This window comes from Aphis gossypii, chromosome 2, assembly GCF_020184175.1.
Source record: "Aphis gossypii isolate Hap1 chromosome 2, ASM2018417v2, whole genome shotgun sequence".
Lineage (NCBI taxonomy): Eukaryota > Metazoa > Arthropoda > Insecta > Hemiptera > Aphididae > Aphis > Aphis gossypii.
In genome coordinates this window covers 18,851,952-18,868,844 of record NC_065531.1, presented here as the reverse complement: position 1 = coordinate 18,868,844, position 16,893 = coordinate 18,851,952, and the positions used below count along the sequence as shown (strand labels likewise).

The 16,893-nt window shown below is 26.9% G+C and overlaps 3 protein-coding genes across 7 annotated transcripts in view; 2 read left to right on the top strand and 1 right to left on the bottom strand.

Moving 5' to 3' along the window:
• The first annotated feature begins 317 nt into the window (after nucleotides 1–317).
• LOC114124007 (protein UXT homolog) overlaps nucleotides 318–16,893 on the top strand; it is a 65,401-nt gene continuing 48,825 nt past the window's right edge. Inside the window, exon 1 of one of the 2 annotated variants that reach the window (XM_050201678.1) lies at nucleotides 318–575. The gene's annotated coding sequence lies outside the window, so the exon portion shown is untranslated. The remainder of the gene's footprint in view (nucleotides 576–16,893) is intronic. The other variant, XM_027987163.2, reaches the window with a different exon arrangement.
• Nucleotides 608–2,013, top strand: LOC114124006 (polyprenol reductase). Its single transcript, XM_027987162.2, has one exon. The coding sequence runs from the start codon at nucleotides 738–740 to the stop codon at nucleotides 1,656–1,658; it is 921 nt and encodes a 306-aa protein (XP_027842963.1). The 5' UTR covers nucleotides 608–737; the 3' UTR covers nucleotides 1,659–2,013.
• LOC114124005 (KICSTOR complex protein kaptin-like) lies at nucleotides 3,914–7,578 on the bottom strand. 4 transcript variants are annotated; one of them, XM_050201676.1, is made up of 9 exons: nucleotides 7,167–7,578; nucleotides 7,010–7,092; nucleotides 6,284–6,451; nucleotides 5,612–5,775; nucleotides 5,373–5,542; nucleotides 4,930–5,030; nucleotides 4,731–4,886; nucleotides 4,510–4,665; nucleotides 3,914–4,072 (listed from the first exon to the last, which is right to left on the bottom strand). In XM_050201676.1, exons 1-9 carry the CDS (start codon nucleotides 7,366–7,368, stop codon nucleotides 4,022–4,024), a joined length of 1,251 nt encoding a protein of 416 aa, XP_050057633.1. In that variant the 5' UTR covers nucleotides 7,369–7,578; the 3' UTR covers nucleotides 3,914–4,021. The 4 variants fall into 4 exon arrangements, with proteins under 4 accessions (XP_050057633.1, XP_050057632.1, XP_027842962.2 ...); XM_050201675.1 differs by having other exon boundaries at nucleotides 4,930–5,033; nucleotides 7,167–7,577; XM_027987161.2 differs by having other exon boundaries at nucleotides 4,731–4,866; nucleotides 4,934–5,033; nucleotides 7,167–7,577.

The window sequence follows — 16,893 nt, the reverse complement described above, 5'->3', positions numbered from 1 at the left end:
TTTCATAATAATAATTCTGTGATAATACCAGGTAAAACGTTATCATAGTTGGTCAATAGAATATTAATTTATTAATTTGAGCCTGCTATTATATGATGCTTACGAATTTACGATATTATTCCTCTTAAGTTGTATATAATATTATTTGATAAATTAAAATAGACCTATAAACCATAGTTTTACTTAATAGGTCTATGAATATTTAATATTATATAATATATATTATTAAGTTGATAAAAAAAACAAAACATCAAGTGTTATCAATAACTAAAATAAATAAATACTTTAAAAACATCATAGACCTTATCAGTTAATTGTCTGTAGACTACTAGACTGTGGTCTCATTTTAGTTGTAGTGTTTGTACTGTTGGTAGAGCTATTATTATAAAAATAAGCTTCGTAAACAGTTATAATTTTTTTTTTATCGGGTGCAATATTTTTTTCCTTTTATTAAAGATAATTTTAATTGTGTTCTGTACTTTCTGTGCAATAAATCAGTGCGAACTTGTAATGCTAAAGGATTAAAACAATCAAGGGACACGTGTACAGTTGTGTTTGGGAAAGGCAGAAAACAGGTGATAATTTTATCAAATTTTCCCACTTATAAATGTTTTTGAAAAATAACTGTAAATCGTATATGAAAACGTTAACTAACTGTAAATGTAATTATGGAGTTTCTCTTTTCTCTTTTGAGTACTAACCTATTTGGTTCAGTATAAGTGCTTTGGTCAATCAATATGGATGTTTCTTTTTTAAAGATTATTTTTGCCTTTATGGCATTTTCAATTGTCATTTTAAGTGTTCTAATTAATTTGATTGAATCTAAATTACCGGTATCTATAGTGCAAACGTTCAGGTACGGTAAATTTTCAAGTGAAAAGAAACATTTCTTAGTCAACTACTTGGAAGTACCAAAAAATTGGTTCAAACATTTTTATGTATTTGCTGCTGTTTGGTCAACACTTGGATTTGTATTAGTAATATTAGCTTTTGTCTTCAAAATGCCTGTTCCTGAATTCATAACATATTTTCTGGACATGGTAGCACTAAAGAATCGGCGAACTTCATACAACGCAACTGCTGCTACTGTCGCCATGTTCTGTATGCTATTACAATGCTGGAAACGTTTTTATGAAACCCACTATTTAAGTATTTTTTCAAATTCGAAAATTAACATTTCTCATTACGCCATTGGCTACATACACTATTTTGGCTGTATAGCTGCCATATTAGCTGAAGCACCATCACCTTTTACCTCACTTTCTGTTGATCATCTATCCTACTTCTTAATTAATGATATAAACATTAGACTTATCATAGGGATTATTATTTTTCTGTGGGCTTTTCAACAACAGTATTTGGCCAATGTAAATTTGGTTAATTTGAGAACAAATAAAGAAGGAAAAATCATAACATATGAACACAAAATTCCAACTGGTGGTTTATTTGACAAAATATCTTGTCCTCATTTGTTTTGCGAAATGCTTATATATATGGCTATATACATCATGCTTTGGGGAAGTCAGATCTGGCCTTATATTTTTTTTTGGGTGTTGAGCAATCAGTGCGAGTCTGCAATGCTCAATCATTGGTGGTATCAATCAAAATTCAAAATGTACCCAAAAGAAAGATATGCGTTCATTCCATACATATTGTAAAAGATTTAAAAATTAATCTATACTTATGTTGTTAATTATTTGAATTATTCTAGTTAATTATTTTTTAATATACACATTTATATTATTTATACAATAAGGAATTCATATTTATATTGATTTATAGTCTTTTTTTATTTTCATTAGGAATTTATTTTATGGTGCTACTAATTCTACTTCTGTTTTATATGTTAAATATTGTTATTGCATAAATTTGTAATTTGTTCAATATTATTTGTCGATGATTATTATTATATATTATTACATTATTATTGCTCAAAATATATTATATTTATTTTTAAATACATAGGAGCTTTATTGACGAGCATACCTATTATAAATTGTTTATGATGTATTTTTTTATTTTAAAATAAAAAAAAAAAATTGGATAAAAAAGTTATTACTTAATTTGTATGTATTCATCATAAATTGATAATAGTATTAACTAAATACTTGCTCATATAAACAAAAATTTTTCGGTTTTTGTCTTTAAGGGTGATCAATCCTATGTTTTGTTTTATATTTTATAAATAAATTTAAAATTATCTACCTAATGGCTAATATTATACCAGTGGCGGATTTTCAAAAATTTTCTGGGAGGGGATCTGTGTTTATGTACGTATATTAGGGGTCAGACTCAATGTATGCATTATTTAATATATATGTATATATCAGTGTCTGGGCGGGGGTCCAGACCCCGTGGGCCCCCCCTTAAATCCGCCACTGTATTATACCTAGATGTAAGCACATAAATTGAAAATGTTGAAGTACTAATATTCATATATTATGTTAGAATAAGCGATAGATATCACATAATATTAAATAGTTTTTATATTATATTGTGTTGTAAAATATAACTTATAAATTATAATATTTTGTAGGTACTTAGATTTATTTATTTTTTTAATCAGTTTAGGCATTTATGGTGGATATTAAAAATTGATTAATTTTATAACTAATAGTTCACTAAAATTTGATGTTTCTATTTTAAAAGAAAATGATAGTTAAAAATGAATTGTTCTTACATAAACAAAATATTTATTAATTATTAATTGATAAGGTATTTTTCATAAATGAACCTAACCTATCAATGGTCAACCTATATTAATAAGTATATTTCATAATATTGGTATTAAAGTAATTTATTATTCTATCATTATTATGGTAGATTCGAGGGTAGATTAATATTTTTTTTTTAAACATAGCATTAGTTATATTATTAATATGTAATGGTTTTAATGATTATAGATAGACAATTAACTAGAATTTCTGTATTTATAACTGTGCACTGGGAATCAAAATAATGTTTAAATCACTTTATTGTATCATGATGTGAATAGATTTGTGGTATAAATAGATAATAATAGATAGCTTAAAATTAATTTAAATATGCTAAGTGTTACAAAAATGTCATTGTGTATAAAAAATATGATAATATACATATAAGGTATAAGTCCCCACCAAGAATATTTATGAACCAAAACAAAATAGTTAAATTTTTTGTTTTAATATCTAATTCAGTCCAAATTTTTACTGTATTTATTATTTAATACAAAAAAATTTTCTTTATTTTTTTTTTTTGGTTTTAGTATTCAATAGTAAAGAATAGCTTTTTACTAAATTTCCAAACCAAACATTTTATAAATTTTCACTATTAAATAATTTGCAATTTTTTGTAATTTTAATAATTTTTTTTCAAAAGATTGTCATAAAAACTTAAGAGAAAAAAACCCAAATCACACCTAATAATATATTATATATAATATATAATATATTTAAAAAATTCAATTATGCATCATGCAAGATGGCATACAGTATGGCTTAAATACTAAAGTAGCATCTCATCTAACAATTAGCAGTTGGATAGTGTGTTTAAAACCATTTATATACAACCTTTAATGAAAGGTTATCCTACCTACTTCTTAAATGATATTTAGATACTTTTATTTTATTTAAAATTTTAAAAACATACATTTAGAATAGTGTTTTAATATAGTTTTTACAAAATAATTTATATAATTGTAAAATACTTATTTTGTTACATTGTATAAAATCAAGTCAAGCTATAAGTGAGTTGTTTGTTTTAAAAACATTTCTATCTAATGATATGAAATCAGTAATTTATATTTTATATTAAATATAATGAAATATATAAAAACTTATACCTTTTGTTATTTAAAAAATATTAATTTATGGTATGCATTTTTAGCCGATTTGGAAATAATTGTAGTAACAATAAATAATAAAGATAAGTAACATTATTTATGAGTTATTTTTAATTCAAAAGTAAAATTAAATAACCACCAATTTATAAACATTAAAATTTATTTATAATTTAAATAATAGTTTGAGTTTTCTTCAACTTACTATAGTTTTAAACGATTTTTTAGTACTTCAACTATATACCTAGGTTCATGCTGCAACAGAAATAATAAAATACATAGTTATATAATGAGTAATGACAAAAGTAACGACTTATACTTTTTAAGTCGATTTTTTATTAAAATTAATAATGTATTGATGAATATTAAAATATAAAAATGTAGATGACTATTTATCATTTAGTAAAGAGACCTCTGTCTTTTGCACATAAACTAAAAAAACTAATAAGTTTTGGTATTTAAACCTTGTGTTTTTATATATTGAAAAAAGTAGTTTGGTTTTCTTACTAAATATCAAAAAAGTAAAATAAAAAATATTATTAGTCTCCCAAGTTTTAGTATTAAAATTAGTATTTTAATATATCAACAAATTTTTATTAGTTAGAATCGATTATTTTAACTAAGGTGTAAAAAAAAAAAAATCAAAGTTCAATGTTCTCATATAATATTATTATTGACAATAGATAACTTACTTTTAAAATATGTATTCCTCTCTCACTCATTACAACTACATCATTCACTCCTTCGCCAGTTATATCTAAATAACAAATTGTATAAACTGAGTCTCTCATATCAAATTGTTGTTGTTCCACCCAATTGTTATTTTCGTAGACATAATTTAAAATATACTGAAACAAAAATTATTACATAATTTTAATAATTGATATTTCAATAAGTATTATATATCTATTACATTTCCATAAGTCCCAAGTAGTATTTCATTCTTGGAATCAAAATTTACATCTGTGATTAAAGCACATACAATAGCTTGATGCCTATTACTATCGGTTAATGTAATTGCGTTTCTTAAATTGTTTTCCAACACATTCCTTAAACAAATATAAAACATCTATAAAATATAATTTTATTTTATACAACTAAATTATCAGTACTTGCATATATACAACAGCACTTTCAACTGCACTTCCTACTAGTAGACAGATTTGTTCTTTTTCATTCACAGTATCACAATCTGGTATGAAATCATCTCCAACTGCTATAAATTGTACATACATAATACCAATAAGTGAAATGTAAAAATCTTGATAGTCAAAACAAAATCAGACCAAGTGTTGCCCACATTACTAGTTATATTTCTATGTTACTTATTACTACTTAATGACCAACAAATATTATTACATTAACTTTATTTATGAGTTCTAAATAAAGATCAAAAATTACAAAATTGTAATCGATGAATTTGATTTTTATGTTCATTGTGTTCCAGCAATTTGGACAAGTTATTATTAATGGATTAATATGCTGTTCAGACTAAGGAGTGTGCTAGAGTTAGACTAACGAGGTTCTACTATAAATATATATGTTTTTAAAGCACCTGAAAGAATATTGTCAATGTCAACAGTTTTTTTGTGTATATTAAACAATTGCATGACTGTTATTGGTGATTCATAACGTTCAGAAAAACTTTGTAGTATCTGATTTTTTTCTGAATCAACAACTGAGAACATTGAATATCCTGTTTCACATCCATAATACGACATTCTTCTAAAAACATAAAACATTGAGGTAATGTTATTTAATTTAGAAATTTAAATTTAAAAATTAATGGTTTACTTTTTGTAGTCACTGAATGATTTAGTACCAAAACACAGAACAATAGAGTCTTTTGTATCTTCAAATTCAATAAAATAATCCTCAATTTTTTTTTCAACAATTTCTTGTTGTTCACTCTTATAAGCGTGTATTTTTCCATCACTTCCTGATAATAACCACATGCCCTAAATTATATGAATTTGATTATTATTTGTTATTTTAAAATGTTGAATTAAGATCATAGAAAATATGTAGTTTTTTAATATAAAGATAAAATGTTGGAAATAGGTGTTCACAGTGGTATATTTGAGAGTTGATATTGGAAAACAATAATTGTTATTTTTTGCATATAATATCTCGGTAACAAAATCATTTTTTTATGAGTATAGTGGGTGTATGCTAAATAAGTTTTGGTGTTGGAAGGTTTCTATGTAAATTTTTATTTTTGAATTTTAGTATATTTGACGATCAACAAATGTTGCAGATTAGTTTTTAATCTATTAAAATTATGAAATCATTGATATATTGAATGAAATTGTGAGTAATATTTTCAAAATTTATATTATACCATTAATTTATTAATCAATATACTAGGTGCTAGGGGTTTATAAGTATCTGGCTGAAGTAAGAATATACTTTAATTCAGTATTGCAACAAACCTAAAATTTAAATAAAAAGTTAATAGTATTTTACGTTTTTATGTGTTTCCGACATATAAATGGCATGATTCAATTGAAATGGAACAAAATCCAATTGAAGTGTTTCGCAATTTTCCATTATAGCTTCTAATGATGAACCAGGAAACCCTGAGTATATATTTAAGTATGTTTCAGCCGTTTCTGGATCTTCGTTTTCTATAACCTAGAACATATTTACTACTTTCAAATTTTGTTAGTAATACACAAAAATGATATGATTACAATTATTTATATTTTGAAACACTAGACCAGTTATTTTATTCATTAATGTATTGGGTAATATGCTAAAACTTGTATTATTTATTGTCTGTCTTTATTTGTTAGTCTTGATTAATATTATAGAATTTACATGATTTTACAAAATTATAATTCTAAACAATATTATATTTTAAGAATATTTAAAAAAGTTACATGGAAATTGTAAATTTGGACCAAAGATAATTAGTATTAACATTATGATTTTTAAGGTAGATGACAATTATGTATGACATGACAAACTCTAAAGAAATTATTATCAAAAAATACAAAAAAGAAATGTATTAAAGGGTTAGGTTAGATTATATATTTCATGTGAAACTTAAATCTTAAGAACAGACCTCAATAACAATAATACATTTATTCGATAACAATATTCTACTACCAAATCAAAACCGACATTAGTAAGTTGTAATCAATACCTTCAACAATAAGGCTAAACGTATAATAATATATTATTATTTACCAATGCATATGTTATTCCGAAAACGAAATCATCAAACTCCTTATTTCTGTTTATGCAGTGTATAGAAATGATCTCAGCATTACCTTTAAAATAATTCAAACAATTAGATAGCAAACATCTTAGCCAATATTGCAGTTTTGAATGTTTTGATACTCACTTGGAATATTAGAAAAATTGAGTTCCACAATATAAGTTTCGACCTTATCGTCTACTATCTTCGACTCCAGAGTGATCATGTCCTTTTTTGAAGCGATCATAACAATCTTTTGGTCTCCATCGACTTTATGCATTACCGTTGCTGAATAAATATTCGCCGGGCACGAAGTGTCGTACACTACCGACTGTACTAATCCGTCCATTTTTGTTTTAACTTTCCTCGTGACTTAATTCATAAATCATAAATCGCTTGTTCTCGTATTTATGAAATGTTTTCCAAACGACACGTCTACAGATAAACAGGTCCGACGGCACTCGTTGCGACTTTCGATTATACATTTATTGTTTGTGCTATAACGTTGAATGGTTGTAAATAATAATATGTAACTACTATCTAATACTATAATATTTAATAGTGAAAAGTGATAAGTCCCAATCGTGGTGGTTATTATATCCACCTTAGTCCCAATTCCATCAGTTGGTTTTTATCAATGAACCATACGATAGCGTAATCTATGTAACGTAAAATAAAACAGTCGATGATGTTCCGTAGTACCGAATAGATCGTACAGAGTGCGCAGTTATAATGCAAATTGTTAATTCTTTACTGGAATATTATTTATAGAGATATATATAGGTATCTACTATGGCATAGTAACTATGCTATTAGTTCTATTTATCTATTATGCTACAAAATATGAATTGCATAGTCAATTTCGATTAGAACGTGGGTTTTTTTTTAAAAGTAGATTATTCCATAAAATTTAATTTATCTAATCTATAAATAGTGAATCCTGGTCTATGATTTAACGTAGTATTCATTGACCATTCACAATATTGTTAGTATTCTTTTTTGCCACTTGCATGAAATTGTTGAATAAATTAGGTTTTGTATTGCAGAATTATTTTATGTTTTTGTAACGCTTTAACGATTTGCTTACCTACTTTAACCTCCATGCATAAATAACGTATGGTCGTATGTATAATTTTCGGAGACAACTTTTAAGAATTTCAATGCCGTGATCAATACTTGTTGTGCTTTTTGATTTGATTTATCAAAAGGCTACCTGCCTTTTAAACTTCGCTCATTTACATTACATAAGACTTAAATTAAATTTTTTATAATTTATAAAATCAAAGAAATTATTTAATATTACAAGCGTTTAATCGTACGGTACCCAACATCTATGTACAACCTTGTCATCCCTCCCTCTAATCTACTTATTCTACAAAACTTGTATAAATTGTAAATTTTCAATAAACGTTCTTTTATATAAAAAAAACTGTTTTTAAAAATATGATGGCTTTATTGAATATTTAAAAAATAAAATTGCATAAGTATAGTTTTTGAAAAATTTGTACCTTAATATTTGATTATTGTTAAATTAAATGGTGCATATACCTTCAAGATTACTTATATTTTAACGTCACTTATATAACTTCGATTTTAGTATATTTACTTAATATATACAAGAGTTGTATTTTATTCAATAGATTCTGTATAAAATATAGGGTATTGATATTTTATACAAATGTACGATTTATTATTTTTTTTTTGGGTGGGGAGAAGGGTGTAGAATAGTGGCTACACTCTTTATGGATAGATTTTTGTAACTGTTTTACCACCCTACATTTCCACTCATTTTTTTTCGTTTTTTAACCACCAGTATCCGTCACTGCGTTAGCATTAATGTCCCTTCACATATACACTATTGCCTGGCTGTCTATAGTCACGAATGTTTAGTACACCCGCAGGATAAAATACCATTCTGGTTTGACGATAATTAATAGGGGTACTCTTTAGCCAGATTTTATTTATAATATTTACCATATTGACCCATATTACCTATCTTTGGTAATTGTCATCGTTAAAATTGCCCATCACCGCTCTCAAAACATTTTATTATTTTAATATGTTTTATTGAGATATATTTTTATTGTGTGCACTGTGCATAGAATACGTAAGTGTATTATTAAAATATCGGCTAACGAACATTGTGAAATCTCGAGGTAGACATCAAGATATCAATACATAGAGTGACCATACTGTTTTATACTCATACCTAATCACTAAAAGTTATTGTATACGATAACTGTAGTTACTTTCTTATATTTCATGAAAAGCGTGCACCATCCGTAATTTATTTATACATAAATAAATTATTGACAGAATAGAAAGACTGTTTGTACTATATATAACCGAAGTGTTTTTTTGACAACAACAAAAATAATCATCCCTACAAAACTTTTACAGTTTCGTCGTTCTACTCGAAAATCGAATTCAATACATTTCACCATTTCGTATAATATGTATTTTATTTAAGGTCAAATGATGGAAATATATGTATAAACGTATAATATTATTTATTATCGCGATTTAAGAAAAATGTTGTGAACATGGTTGAACCTAAAAAAATAAGCCAAATAAAATATTTTATAAGCTTCAAATATTATATTTAAAACAATATATAAAACTTATTCCGCAATTTCTATAATTTACATTACATTAATATTCACGTGTGTTTTCATGATGTATCCTCATTAATATATGTACTTACTCTTAAAGTAACACTTCTTAATGTTTGTTTGAGTACAAAAGGTTACGAGTTCTATATTTACTTTTATATAGTATAAAAACGCGTTTGTCATTTAAGCTTTTTAACTTTTTTATATTTTAATATTTTAACCTTTCCTCATAGATATTACAATTTTTAAATGAAAATTTGTTAAGTATTATGATGTATAATATATATTAATATAAATAATTATATTATAACTTTGTAACGTGACTTGTACCTACCAAGATTTGAACAATTTTTCTGATATGTTAAAAGTCGTGAATTGCTTATAAATTATTAGTTACTCACTTACACCTAATTATTAAATTATTCATTAATTGTAACACGGCGTCCTAGATAGGCATTTTCACTACACTACTCGTACTTCGCTTACTACTAGTAACTACGTGATTCTTGTTTTCTAGTGTCTTAAAACATGACGATATTTCATTAACCAACATTTTAACTGAATATAAATTAAAGAAATGTGTCTTACTATAGTAACGGCATTATGCTTGATTACTATATTTTAGGTTATCATGACCATTTACGTGGCTTTATTTATTTATTCTTTTATTGTTCGTTATTAAAATGTTTACAGTATTAAAATGAATTAGACACCGAGGTCTATACCTATATTATAAATTTGGATTTGGTAAGTATACGTAATTATTCACAGGTAGAATTCTTATTTACTTCACTGTTGCAAAAACGATCAGTTACTTGCGTAATTATGCTTAAAAATTCTCATCCAATGGCTTGTACTGTACTGAAATATATCATTTAAAGAGTGCTTAGTTGCATAGAAATATGACTTATATTATTATACCTATTGTTCCGTTAATATACTTAATACTTATAATATATCATAATTTCTTAAATATTGTATGCAACTTAATTAAATTAATTAGGATTTAAGTACATTTCGTAACAGACAATATTCTCTTATAATTGGTTTGGTACGAAAAATGTTTGCACTTTGACTAACTCTATATAGTTATATTAAGTTTGAACTAATTTTTATCGTTGTTAATTTTCCACTTGTGTCATATATCGTTAAAGATTTGATATATTCATACATTATCGAACGTTTGTTTTCGTTTGGTGTAATATAATATTCGACATTTATTTAAAAATGTATTTTTTGTTTTGTGGAATTAGTGAAATATATATTTTTGTAAATTATCAATGAAATTATGTTTTTATAAATTAAGTTCTCCTGTTTTTATTTATTTATAATTATTTTTTTTATTGATATTTGTTTTAAACTACAACAACAATGATTATTATAGTTACACTGTATTTAGGTACATGTTATATTTTATTTTTATTATTAAGTTTGATCGACTATAATAATGGTACTTAATTAATAAAAACAATTGGAAAAAATTGTTGTGGAATTCGACTGATTACTAGTATTTGTTTTTTAAATCTTGTTAAATAAATTTTTTAATTTTAAAAATTTAATAATTAAATTGTCTTGGTTTGGGTATGGTCTAAGAAATGAGATGAGGTTTTTAGATATTTTAAGGTTGAGTTGATCCCGATGAAACTTTTGGAATTCGGCTTGGATATTTTTGATTGCTAGCCTGATATCTATATACCTATTTATGAGTGTTTCACCCTTAATTGTTTAAGTTATTTATGAGTTTAGTTAGTTTATAATGTGTTCTATTCGTTGTCGATTTAGAATAATTCCTTTGTTTCATGTAAAGAGTTTTGCCATGTTTTTATTTTATTGATTAATATTATTGATTGAATTAATTTTATTGATTTTATTGGCGTTATGATAGTAAAAAATCAGCTATTTTTATAACATTTTTAAAATTAAATAATTGATATTTAATCTAAAAAGTTTGAGTTTGTGCAAGTTATTATCGCTATTTGGTATATTTTTATTTTTCTAGTAGTTTCATTATCACATATTATATCAGCTGGAATGATGATCTTATATAAGTGAAACATCTTTTGGATTGGTTCTATCTTTACCATGTCCTGTGGTTTATGTTGTTCTTTATGCTATTTATTATTCTTAAACAGTTGCTCAATAATTATAATGTACTTTTTGATAATTAATTGTATTATTTGTAAAGTATCCACGGAGTCTGCTGTAAAATCTGAGCATTTATTAGATTATTTATACGTTATATTTTTGTTTTGGGGTATTATAGCGATTCCCACGCTTCGTTAGGTTGTCTTAGAAGCGCCCGTGTACTTAAACCTTTTGGTGCTTTTTGTATTCTTCTTTTGGGCTGATTGGAGGTGTATAAATAAACACAGTTTTATAAAAGAGTAAAGTTCGATACTTATTTTTTAAATGCTTACACAAGGTCGTTTGATAATGTTGTGTTCTTTAGCTGTGTATTATATTATAAGATACGTAAAATGTATTTCCTAACGTTTTTATTTGTGTGTGTGTGTGTGTGTGAAAATCTCAGATCTGCGAATTATCGTCTACAATTGAATAACGATTTCAAAGAAGCGTTATGATATTTAATCTTAGAATTTTATTAAATTTAATAATAGTGACAAATGCAACAAAAGTAGTTCGTGAAGCCAAAGTAAGGCGAATGACAATCGTGTACCTATACAGAAATAGTGAATACTATATGTATTTTATTCATAGGAGGTTAGATTTATATACCTGTCCGCTGCAATGCCTTTTAGATGAAGTATTATATTAATCATCCTCAAATAAATGGGGAGTATGGTATGTATTTTTCTCTTTTGTGCTGTCGTATTGTAGGAGACAATCGAAATGGGTATTATATACATTTATACAGCCGACGGGTTTGTCGGTATAACAGAACATTATAATAATATGTAGGACGTATGTAGGTTTTGAGAAAAAAAATTTGGATCACCTTGTTTGGGTTTATTTCTATTACATTTAATCTTCTGCACCCTCGTGGTGGTACGTCATACTTGTATAACGACCAACCCTCTTTTTCAGGTCGAAACGTTATGTATATAATATATATTTATAAACAGTGTGAACACTTATTTTGCGGTGCATTTAATGCGAAAGCGATCGGGGTAGAGTCGGGCAATCGCAAAGGGGTTTGGTTCCAAAGATTTACGAGTTTCTTTTGTCATTATTTTTTTTTCATTCCTACAATCAGTATTCTCGATTTGGCAATTTTTTGTTCATTACACGTAGGTACGAGGTACCCCGTAAGTCCTTTGAGACAACCTGAAACGTTCCAATTCGTTCAAGCGTTTTTTTATATATGTATTACAATTTTAACATTCAGAGTATAAATGCAAACGGTAACTCACGCGTATAATGCTGTTGAACAAATCTCATTTTTTTATGACGCCGAACTATAAATATATGTACCATAACCGTCTGAACCGAATTTCGTTTAATTAAATTTATGAAACTGCGGAGGCAGCATTATGATTTTTGCAGATTTATAATTTAGCTTTTATAATATTATGTTTTAGGTTTTCAGCTTTTTATTTCTTATTTCGATTAACACTTTATCAGACAGTAAAAAAGCTAAAAAAAAAATGTCATTCAACCTATCAAAGAAATTAGAAATTGAACACAGATTTATTTTTAGAGGTGGTTTTTTTTGTAATTTAAAAATCCACGGAATTTCCGTCACACTAAATTTAAAGTAAATCTCGATTCTTTTTTTTTTTGAAAACCTAGTATTGAGAATCGCTTTACGAATATAATGATTTACATTGTTTTTAGATTTAAAACCTATTCAGTAGCCTGTTCACATCCTGTATTTTACTTCTATAGATAATCTTATATATATATTATACAAAAACATACGTGGTCACAAATGTAATAACAATTCAGGTGTTGGATATAATGTCTCAAACCTTTGTAGAAGATTACATATTTATTTAAATTCCTTAATCCATACTTCAGCGAGTAGTATGAATTTAAAAGTATGTGTAGAATTTGATTTAAATACTTTGACATTTTTAATAAGTTGTTTATAACATTTTTCCTTCAATATTCATACACCAAAAGTTTGAACATTATAAAAAATGAGCGTGCAGTACCTACAATTTTTATTTTAATGTCTATACTATCATCGTGTGATTATAGATAACCCGTCAATTATACTTTTGCTTACACGATAATCAATATTATTTGATCAAAATATTATAATTTATTGTTAGCAAAATAAATATTTACGCATAATCAGTTTTTTCACATTGTAAAATTATGTATTTTCAAAGCTAATATCATTACGGAACGTCATTTTTAGGAAGGGGATCTGCATTACTAAGCCCATTTAATACCGGGAGAAATATTAAACGAAAAAAAAAGTGATTGGCTTAGCGTTAATCAAAACATGCCCAAGCTTATTATTCATATAGGGGACGCGGGCGTGGATTAACTAAACAAGACTCAACGGTGTGGTGCATTATTTAAAATTTGTTCCTGACCAAATGTCCTATTGATTTAGCCTAAAAGGAGGTATTAAGCTTCCGGGATTAATCATGCACAATGCATTTCAACAAATATTGCCAAACAAAAATGTCCGTTGATCAGATTTAGAAGACTTAAAAAAATCGGTATACGTTCCGCGCAGTGCACATTAGGTATTATTATTTATAAAGCATATATATAATCATTGTACAATATTGAAATTTATTAAAAAAAACCCGTTTGTTTCAAATGTTTACAGTACGCCTTATTTTTGAGAATTTTATATAACGTCGTTAGTTTTTATAACGGTTGTGACAATAGTAAAAAGAAACAATGGATAGGTAGCCGCGTTGTAATAATAGTAGTAAATCTATATGTATATATACATATAGGCATTATACCTATAACTCATTCATGTCCCATTGTAACTCTACTCGTATGTATATAAAATCGAGTTTACAGAAATATTGTCACATATTTTATATTATTATTCTTGTTTTTTTTTTTTTTTTTTTTTTTTTTTTTTTTGTGGTCGCGTGCTTACATTTTGAAATTATATTACGCACACTCGTATAGATAGTATAAACTCAAATAGTGTTACGTTTTTATCGTGTCAAGCGTGTACCTATATAATATTATAATAAAGTGCTCCCTACCTATATATATAATACACGTGTATGTATAGAAGGTACGCACATTATATCCGTGTACGTATACATGTGTACAATAGAATTGGTGAATATTTGATTACTCGTTAACCGTACGCGTGTTATAATATTATGTAAAATACATTATTGAATTGTGAAATCCTACTTCTCCCCGCGATATTTCGATATTAATGTAAACGTCTATATTATTATTATATATATATACGCACACGCGTATACATAGAATGGTATTGCAGTGCGGTGTATTCAAATATCGGAAAGTGTGGTTTTATGTGTATGGTAAAAATTTCGCCGGATAAATCCGAACGCGACTCGTATATTAATATTTCTTCGACTTATATACTATATAGTATATATTAGATATTGTATAATCACAAACAGACAGAAATGTACAGATATATAGATAGTCGACCCAAACATTTATTCCTTATTCAAATATATTTATATATATATATATATCGGAAACTTCGGCATAATACGAGATGCGCATGTATTTATTTATCCTATCATTTCAGACCATTAGTCTGTATCGTTTCATAAAAGCCATTTAAATTGACTCAGCGTTCCGAAACGTTACGACGATATACTTGGTCGTGACGCCGTGATGGAACTCTGTTGTAGTATACATATATAAATATATATTATTATTAATATTTATTGTCCTGTTTTCGTTTATTTATTTCTTATGTGCGTACGTACCATTTGTCAACTGGTAAAAGGGATATGTAAAAAAAAAAAAAAATAATACTAATAACAATAAAAGCGACAATGCGACATCCAATCGAGATACTCATATTATATGAGTGTAATATTATAATATAGTTACGGACACTCGTCCTATATTATATGAACCAAAACGAAGTACTATACTGACCGTTTACAAAACACGGCATATGATCAAGTGTGATGATCGTTCGTTGATGGTCCGTAATGTTCGGTATGATCGTCCTAATGATCTAGACGCGTGTGATTGTGAATAATATAGTGAGATTATACGTCTATACTATTTTATATTATCGTTTGTACAATATTATACTTGTTTAAATATAGGTTGGATGTAAAATGTCATGGGCGACAGTATCGAAGTCGTCACTATATGCGTAGTTTTCCTAAATACTTGATGTCATCGGAGTGGTATTTTAAAAATGCAGAATACTGCCATATTATGTAGTATTATATTTTATAGAATACATTTTTTTTTATCTCAAAAATATTTTTGTAGACGTTCGTATTATTCTGTGTGGAACAAAGTAGTGTAGATACTATATTGTTATGGTTTTCTAATGATACGTTTTTTTATTTATTTTATTTCGTTACCACTATTTTACCGTACCTATATATTATGTATATATAGGTACTTATTCAGTGTAGAATTTTTCTCTTATCTCGAAAAAATCGAGTAGAAAGTGAAATAAAAACGGCGAGTGCATAAATGTATATAAGTAAATGTAAGTTTTTGACAACATTTGACCGTTTTTAGCGTATCAAACACCAGTCGCATTGTGTTAATTTTTTAATGAATTAGCCTCTCCCCCTTATCGGGTTGTTTATGTTCTGAAGACGCTCTCTCTTCTTTTGGATCTTAGAGCTATTACTGCGACACGTACAGTCTTCAGCATACACTTCGACGTCCGACGAACACCGACAACTAGTGCCTATGGCGATTCCAATAATAACGAGTATATACAGTGGTTGCAAATGTGTGCGTGCTCAAGCTATATATGGTGTGTAGACTGTGTAGATAAAATTTGTTTATAATTGAACCGCTAAAGTTTCCAACAAGTTCCGATAACAAAGCGCACTTACGATGTGTTGGCGGGTGCCTGGTAGTCGCAGCGCTTTATATAACGGCAGTCGATTCTTATCGCACACGGCGCATCGCATTTTCTATTGCGGTGTGCGATTTATAGTGCCTATATATATGTATATATATATATACAATCGTGTATATAGTGTTTATATAATCGATGATTTTAATGGTCCCTGCGTATATGAGTCGGCTTTCAGCTAAGTCATTATGTGTACATTTATAAAATACCATCAATTTAATATGTGTTATATTGTGTAATATATGTATAGCCGTATATGTCTATGTATAGGTGTGTA

What these genes read in the sequence shown, in the direction of transcription:
- LOC114124006 (XM_027987162.2), top strand. Translation starts at nt 738, where the DNA reads ATGGATGTTTCTTTTTTAAAGATTATTTTTGCCTTTATGGCATTTTCA.
- LOC114124005 (XM_050201675.1), bottom strand. Translation starts at nt 7,368, where the DNA reads ATGGACGGATTAGTACAGTCGGTAGTGTACGACACTTCGTGCCCGGCG. An exon ending in CAATTTTTCTAATATTCCAA is followed by an intron (nt 7,093 to 7,166) that starts GTGAGTATCAAA and finishes ATTATTTTAAAG; the next exon opens with GTAATGCTGAGATCATTTCT. An exon ending in TACTTGGGACTTATGGAAAT is followed by an intron (nt 4,666 to 4,730) that starts GTAATAGATATA and finishes TTTTTGTTTCAG; the next exon opens with TATATTTTAAATTATGTCTA.